Here is an 8,921-nt window from a genome sequence, read left to right as displayed (position 1 = left end):
TTTAAAAAAATAAAAGCATAAACATGTCTTTTCCTACTTTTTTTTAATATTGAAGATACGTAAATAGAACATTTATCTGTGATAAACCCATCACCTGAACAGTGGCGCCGATGTATGTAGTTGAAATTGTTTACACTTATTTTAATTGTTTATTTTTTTATTATCTATATATGAGTTGCGACTGGTATCACAAATTTATTTATTTTCCACAAAGAGGCTCTTTAGAACCTAAAATTATTACTATATCGACATATCGTCAAAAAGGAATACACGGCATGTAAAATTTAAATTTTTAATAAAAAGTAAAAGATAACGCATTACTTATGGGGTTTAAAGAACGAGCATTTAGGAAGATTGAAGTACTAATAAGACCACCGCAATCGGGCATACCCTGGGTAATGATTAATTAATTAATCGGCTAATTCTTCAGTCACCCCTTTAATATGATTTTGTCAAATTGGTCCTTTTTAGGACCAACTATTCTAATAACATATGTCTATAACTGTTAAGGGTATATCTAAAAATCAAGAAACTTTACTTTACTTAAACTTATCAGACATATGAGCTAAACACGAATCCGACTAATTTCTAATACAGGAAACACATATAGGACCTAACCTAGGGTATTTGGTATATAGCTGATCGAACCACATTATAGATATAGACATACTATTTCTGTCGGAAAAGAAGCAAAGAATAACTCAAAGTAAGAAAGGACAAAACCAGTCAGCTGAGAGAACCTTTTAACGATGTTGAGCTTGGATCCACCATCTACATATTTAATGAAAAATAATACAACTACCGACATTGAGGATCTGAGCAAAAAGCTTATTAAGAAATCTGGACCAAAAACACTACAATGGCTTATCCGGATGACGAACAACTGTATTCAAATTAGGAGATACCCAAAGTCTAGAAACAAGCCAAAGTTGTTACCTTGCTTAAACCTGGCAAAAACTCCAACGTTCACAAAAACTATCGGCCAATATCTTTATTTTGTCAGCTATTCAAAATACTTTTGCACAACATCGTTAATAGGATATCACCGAAATTAGAATAAAAACTCAAATTAAAAGACAAAAGTGGTTGTAGATAGGGAAGATCATGTACATCACAAATACTAAATCAAAGACGGGTACGAAAAATATCGGGTATCAGGGGTGGTATTTTTCAATCTAAATGCCGCTTACGACACCATAAATTACAGAATATTTCTCTAAAAACTATATGATATCCCTTAGATAACAAACTCACTTATATTGTCTTCGTATGCCTACACAAGAGAATATTTTTTGTATCACTCAATGGTAAGAATATCAGATGAAGAACGGTCTCGCTTGGGGTAGCATAAAGGCACCTACACTGTATAACATTTACACAAACGAACGATCCATACCGGTAGATACTAGGACTTCTATTATATAGACGATACACCTATTATTGCACAATAAAAATAAACTATGAATAAATTTTCAGCCAAAACTCCTGAAAAACTCGTGTGTGCTCCTTCAATTTCCCTAACATAGATGCTTTTACAAAACTGAACATCCAATAATGTCATGAAATTGTTGAACGTAGACTTCCTATAAATTCCTTGAAAATAGTTTGTATCGCACGGGGTCAGTCACAGATCATTGTTTAAAACTAAAAGATAAATTGAGGACCAGAAATAATATTTTTCGCAAGCTTGTCAGCTAAAAATGGGTGCACGTCCTTCCGCCCCTAAAACATAGACGCTTGCACTATATGAATCTGCTGCCGAATACACCTTGTTAAACAAATTAACCATTCTTTCTTTTTGTGTACACTACTACCCATTTTAACACAAAAATATCTATTGTAGCTGTTTGGGGATTTCTTGCCGCTATTGATTTCACTATGAATGTAATTAAAACCAACTTGTTTATTTGAATTTTATTTCTCAAACGAACATGACAAAATTGTAATAAAAATATTTAAGTCCTCCACTTACGGAGTCTTGACAAAAAGTCCCTCGTCAGCGCGTCAGACCGTCAGGCCACCTGTTGTCCTTCAACATCGGCGATGAAGCTCACATGCAGCGTTGCCGACGTTGCCAAAATAGAATTTACAGAAAAGTCTGAACATATTCCCCCACCTTGAAATATTATTTCAACACCAATAAATGTCACATAAAGTCAAAACATGTTGTTAAAAAGAAAAAAAATAAGTACATAAAAATAAGGTTACACGCTGTCAATTGGTAAGGGACACACTTTTGAAACTGAGCGTTTATATTCGCCATTTGTAGTTTTAATACGCGCAACCCGAACTTTGTTATCAGGCCCAACATACACTTCACTTACACGTCCCATCTTCCATTGACATGGAGGAAGATTGTCTTCCTTCAGCACCACCCATTGTCCAACTTCTAAATTTGGTTTTTCAGTAAACCACTTCCCCTTCTGTTGCATCTCGGTAATGTAATCCAAAGACCACCTTGTCCAGAAGTGCTGTTGAAGCATTTGGATGTGTTGATACCTAGATAGTCGATTCATAGGTACTTCTCGAACATCAGGATCCGGTAATCAGGTGAGTCGTCGTCCAATAAGGAAATGAGACGGGGTAAGAGATTCAAAATCATCAGGACTTGAGGACAGAGGACATAAAGGTCGTGAGTTTAGGATAGCTTCTATTTGAACTAGAGTGGTATAGAAGTCCTCAAATGTAAGAGTACAATTTCCCAAAATTCTTTTCAAATGTTTTTTACATGATTTTACTCCCGCCTCCCATAGACCACCAAAATTTGGTGACTTTGCTGGAATGAAGTTCCAATTAATACCTTCGTTACTGACAGCATTTGTTAAAGATGGTGAATGAGACAATAAAAAATCTCCCAATAATTTCAGTTCTTTATTAGCTCCAACGAATTGTGTACCATTGTCGGATATTTTTTTTAATGGTTTACCCCTACGGGTAAACGCCTCTTTTGTCAATTCCGACACCAACTCAATATAAATTGCTTTAGTAGAGCAACATATAAACAAACATACATAGCATTTGGACAACTTAGCGATTCTCCCATACTTACTTTTAATTTGGAAAGGACCAGCATAATCCATCCCTGTCACATAAAATGGAGGTGATGGCGTTACTCGATCCTTAGGTAAAGGAGCCATTATTTGAGAAAGTGGAACAGGCTGGGCCTTAAAACACTGTACACACCTATGTGTGACATATCGTACCAAATTTCTACCCCCAATTATCCAGAACTGCTCACGGATAAAAACTTAAAACCGCCTGTGGACCAGCATGTAACAGACGTTCATGTTCCCATTCAACCAACAACTTTGTTAACGGATGTTTAGAGCTTAATAGAGCTGGATGTTTCTTCGCATACTCCAAACTAGACAATTGCAGCCGACCCCCCACCCTGAGGATACCATTTGCATCAAGAAAAGGACTTAACCTGCGGAAGGTATTATTAGACAACAATTGCTTTTTATTAGACAATTCTTTAATCTCTTGCGCCCATGATTCCTTTTGCGATAACTTAACCAAAATATCCATCGCATGTGCTAACTCTGCAGGAGTTAAAGCACCGGATAATGTGTCTTTATGCAAGAGTTTTTTAAAGTATCTTAGACAATAGGCCTTTTTATTCCAATTATATGACCAAATATATGAAATGGAAACTTATACACATCCTTAGCATTTTGACAAGTTCCAACATGCACTCTAGTCTCAGGAATATCACTAAGTTGTTCAGGAACTGAGTTAGGCCATTTTTGTTCATCAAAACCCAACCAATCTGGACCACACCACCATCTTTGACAATCCACCAGTTTTGATGGAAAAATGCCTCGAGATACAATATCTGCAGGGTTTTGGTCCGTCCTCACATGTCTCCACTCTTTTGGGTCTGTCAATTCCTGAATTTGACTTATTCGATTTCCCACAAATACCTGAACATCACTAGGTGACATTTTTATCCAACTTAAAACAACAGTAGAGTCACACCAAAAGACCGTTCTTCTAAAGTTTATCGTCTGCTTAGCTGCCAGCTTACTTAATAACAGGGCTCCACACAGTTCCAGTCTGGGGATGGTTAAGCTTTTTAATGGTGCCACCCTAACCTTTGCACACAACAACTTTACTGAAACATCTCCACACTCGTTCACACTTCTTAAATAAATACAACAACCATAAGCATTTATAGAGGCATCACAAAAGCCATGAATATCAACCACCGTTGCACCAGAACATACGACCTGCCTAGGAATTGCTAACTTATTTAATAAAATAAAATCAGATTTTAATCTAGACCATTCATCATTCAATTCACAAGGTAATGACTCATCCCACTTCAAATCCAGCTTCCACAGTTTTTGCAACATAATTTTGGCTAGAACCACACTAGGTGCGACCAGCCCCAACGGGTCAAATATTTTCGATACATCTGACAGAATAGTTCTTTTTGTGTGCCTTCCATGTCCAACTAAAAATTCAATTTCAAACAACAATTCATCCTGCCTAAATTTCCAATACAATCCCAACGTCTTGTTTTGTTCTTTCTCTCCAAAATGTACCTGATCAACCAAAACTGAACTGTCTAACTTCCGTTGAACTTCTACATCATTTGATACCCATTTCCGCAATTCCATACCTCCAGCTTTTAGTATTGACACCATCTGGTTACATATTTCCAATAATTCGTCTTCTGTCTCTGCTCCTGTTAAAACGTCATCAACATAAAAGTCTCTTAAAATTACTTCTGCTGCCTTAGGATACTCCTTTTGACCATCCATACCTAACTGTCTCAAACACCTGATTGCAAGATATGGAGCTGATCTCGTCCCATATGTTACTGTGTTCAAAGTGTATTCTTCCAGCTGTTGACTAGGAGAACTTCTCCAAAATATTTTCTGCAAAGACCGTTGATCAGGCGATACCCAAATCATTCTGTACATTTTTGCTACATCTGCACAGATCACCTTAGCATGTTGTCTAAATCTTAACAAAATCAACACAAGATCCTCCTGAAGCTTTGGTCCAACATGTTGAATATCATTTAGAGACACGCCCATGTTTGTTTTCATTGAACCATTGAAGACAACTCGCAACTTAGTAGTGCTTGAATTTTCATTCAACACTCCATGATGAGGAAGGTAATAAGATATTACACTTTTTGAAGGTTCCGATAATGACATGTGACCCAGTGATATATACTCATTCATAAAGGAGTCGTACATACCTTTCAGCATAACATTTTTCTCTAACCTTCTTTCCACCAAAAATCTGTTCTTAGCTTCAAGTTTAGAATCCCCCAACTGTGCCAACTCTTCTTTAAATGGAATTCTAACGATAAATTTACCATCTTTTTCTCTCTTGGTATTTTCCACAAACATCCTTTCACACTCTAATTCACCGACAGGCAATGCCTGCTTCTCCTGAGGAATTTCTTCCACGGCCCAAAATTTTTCCAACTGATTTTGAATGTCAACTACATTTAAATTACACATAGTTGAGTTAAATGTCTGTAGATTCTGCATCGGTCCAGCCAGTATCCACCCCAGCAATGTCTTCTGTAATATGGGTTGAAACTCAGATAGTTTAATCTGTGCTACACAAAGAAGACTATAGAAAATCTCAGCCCCTAGTAACATATCCACTTTAGCCGAATATCCAAATCCAGCATCAGCTAACGGTAAATGAGGGGGTATATCTAATTGACATGTATTTAGATTTTGACTAGGTATAAAACCACAGATCTTTGCGACAACTAAACATGAAATTGTTTTCTGAAAAGAACTATGAATTGACTTAAATGAGACCATACATCTACCACTAACACCAGAAGACTTTTGATTTATACCAAAAATTCTCATTGTGAACGTATCTTGTTGAAGATCCAACTTAGTAGGTAACTCAGAAGTAATCAAGTTTGGCTGACTCCCAGAATCCAATAAAACACGACATGTTTGCCATGAGCCATTCTTTGCCATTACCTGTATCAATGCAGTTGATAGTAGTATCTCGCCTGGTACCTCTATCCCATTATCCAACACAACTGACTCAACATGTTGTAGAACCTCTAACGCCTGTGAAGAAGACGTTCCAACTTGCAAACCACCACCACCAACACTGTCACCTTCTCCAAATTTCACTCCATCGTATTCCTTGTTACCACTGGGTCGACCAACTCCCGTTTCTGTATTTGGTCTTGTATCGTAATGTAACAGTGTATGGTGTTTTTGCCCACATTTCCTACAGTTACCTGATTTACAGTATTTACTTGTATGATTTGCCTTTTTTAAGCAATTTAGACAAAGTCCCAACTTTTTTGTTTGTTCATACCTCACATATGTTCTTAATTTTCCAAATTCCTCACAGTTATTAATATAATGTTTATTTTTGCAATAATGACAAAACGGATCTTGATTTGTCAAACTGAATGTATTAGTTTCTGTTAAGTTTGACTCTGTGCTCACAAATGATTTATGTCGTTGCCACTTATTATTTCCATTCCTGTTATTGTGGCTACCAGCACTATACCCCTTATTTTCCTTGACCTTTTTTGAATTTCTCTCAATATTTTTCAAAGTATCTACCCTCTCATTTAGAAATGCTTTAAATTCATCTAAAGTAGCTACTATTCCCTTTGGTCGTTTTTCCTCCCAACATCTAAATATATTATCATCAAACTTTTTTGTTAGGCAGTGTATAACTATGGGATCCCAACTTTGCACTGAAATGTTAAGTTTTTCCAACGTTAACAAGGTTTCTGTAATAGTATCCAACATATTTCTTAACTGATCAGCTGATTCCCTTACCAAATTCGGAAACAACAACAACGCATCTAAATGAAAATCAACCAACATAGGAGTATCATCATAACTATCACACAAAAGTTTCCAAACAAAATTATAACTAATTGAGGTAGTCTGTCGCTTTTGCAAAACTTTACTGGCATCACCCTGTAACGCACGTTTTAAAAAATGAAATTTTTGAATGTCAGTAATGCTTTTATCATTATGAATAAGAGATTCAAAAGAATCTTTAAATTCTAACCAATTTTCTACAGTACCATCAAACGTTGGTATCGGAATTGGAGGTAATTTAATTTTAGTCCCCCCACCATGTACTTCACTGACCACACTTTGACTATCATTACTATTGGGAAGATCTCTACTGTCATTCACAATCTTTCTAGCTTTCGAAATAGTTTTATAAAATAAGTTTTCAAAATTTACTATCTCAGATTCACTATTATATTTCTCATTTAACAGCCCTATTTCTCCCTCAATTTCTTCAAATTCATCTAACAATCTCTCCGCTCTAGATAATCTACTTTCTAATTCAATAAGTAATTGCTCATCATTAATTTTACCCTCAAAAATATTAATATTATCCATAAATTTTGAAAAATTAGTCAATTTTGCTTTAATATTTCCCCTCTTTCGTACTAAACTTTCCGCCATCTTATTAATAATATAAATGTAATATTATACTTAATAAACCAAAAACCAACTAGTTCAAATATAAAATATATTTTAAAAGGAAATATCAGGAAAAGAAGGACTCACCTAACTTCCAATCTTACTGACCTCTAATTTTGTCGTCGTGAACCGGTATTGAAAAAATCGATAATCCAACAGCACGTGTACCCATAAACTTGATTTCGGAATTCCAGCAATATTTAATATTATGACTGACCAACTATATTTTACATCCATCCATCCTCTTGAATGACCACTATGTTTGGGGATTTCTTCCCGCTATTGATTTCACTATGAATGTAATTAAAACCAACTTGTTTATTTGAATTTTATTTCTCGAACCAACATGACAAAATTGTAATAAATATATTTAGGTCTTCCACTTACGGAGTCTTGACAAAAAGTCCCGCGTCAGCGCGTCAGACCGTCAGGCCACCTGTTGTCCTTCAACATCGGCGATGAAGCTCACATGCAGCGTTGCCGACGTTGCCAAAATAGAATTTACAGAAAAGTCTGAACAGTAGTTCTTAACCATATTTATTTAGATATTTAAGATTGGATGAAATAAAAGTAGTTTTTATTAATCGGATGCTTACATAAAACGTATAAAGGCATACTCACGTAAACAAAATATATTACGAAATTTCTGTAATTAAAAAAAACATCGAGTTCGGCATTGAACTAATAAAATTATATTAAATAAAAAAACAACATTTTTAAAAATGCAGAAAAAGTAAAATTTCCTATGCAAGCGAACATTCCATTAAATAATAAGCCCAAATCCTTTTATATCTATATCTTCTTCTTCTTCAAGTGCCATCTTCGTGGCGGAGGTCGGCAATCATCATAGCTATTCGGACTTTTGAGACGGCTGCTCTGAAAAGTTCATTTGATGTACATCCGTACCACTCTCTCAGGTTGCGCAGCCATGACATTCTACGCCTCCCTATGCCTCTCTTTCCTTGGATCTTTCCCTACATAATCAGTTGGAGCAAGGTGTATTTCTCTCCACGTGTAATATATCCGAGATATTCTAATTTTCTTGTTTTTATTGTATTTAAAATTTCAATTTCTTTGTTCATCATTCCCAGAACCTCTTTGTTTGTGACGTGTTCTGTCCATGATATTTTCAGAATTCTTCTGTACACTCACAGCTCAAATGATTCCAGTTTTTTCATTGATGTCGCATTCAAGGTCCAAGATTCCATTCCATCAAATAAAGTCGAAAAAACATAGCACCCCGCCAACCTAACTCTTAGTTCCAGTTTTAAATCCCTGGTACATAGCACTCTTCTCATTTTGTTGAAATTTGCTCTAGCCTTTTCTATTCTTATTTTGATCTCCTGATTGTAATCATTTATGGAGTTAATCATTGTTCCCAGGTATGCATATTTGTCCACTTGTTCGAAGTTGGTTCCGTTTATTAGAAGACCCTCGTTATTTCTTTGAGTTTTCGATATTCTC

General features: G+C 35.7%; 2 protein-coding genes across 2 annotated transcripts; both read right to left on the bottom strand.

Moving 5' to 3' along the window:
• Nucleotides 1-2,546: 2,546 nt before the first annotated feature.
• On the bottom strand, nt 2,547-3,137 carry LOC140446497 (uncharacterized). Its single transcript, XM_072539051.1, has one exon. The coding sequence runs from the start codon at nt 3,135-3,137 to the stop codon at nt 2,547-2,549; it is 591 nt and encodes a 196-aa protein (XP_072395152.1).
• Nucleotides 3,138-3,599: 462 nt separating this feature from the next.
• On the bottom strand, nt 3,600-7,439 carry LOC140446496 (uncharacterized). The gene has a single exon (XM_072539050.1). The coding sequence runs from the start codon at nt 7,437-7,439 to the stop codon at nt 3,600-3,602; it is 3,840 nt and encodes a 1,279-aa protein (XP_072395151.1).
• Between the last annotated feature and the right edge of the window lie 1,482 nt (nt 7,440-8,921).

This window comes from Diabrotica undecimpunctata, chromosome 7, assembly GCF_040954645.1.
Source record: "Diabrotica undecimpunctata isolate CICGRU chromosome 7, icDiaUnde3, whole genome shotgun sequence".
Taxonomy (NCBI): Eukaryota; Metazoa; Arthropoda; class Insecta; order Coleoptera; family Chrysomelidae; genus Diabrotica; species Diabrotica undecimpunctata.
The sequence above is the reverse complement of the archived record's forward strand: the minus strand, read 5'-3'. Positions and strand labels throughout refer to the sequence as shown.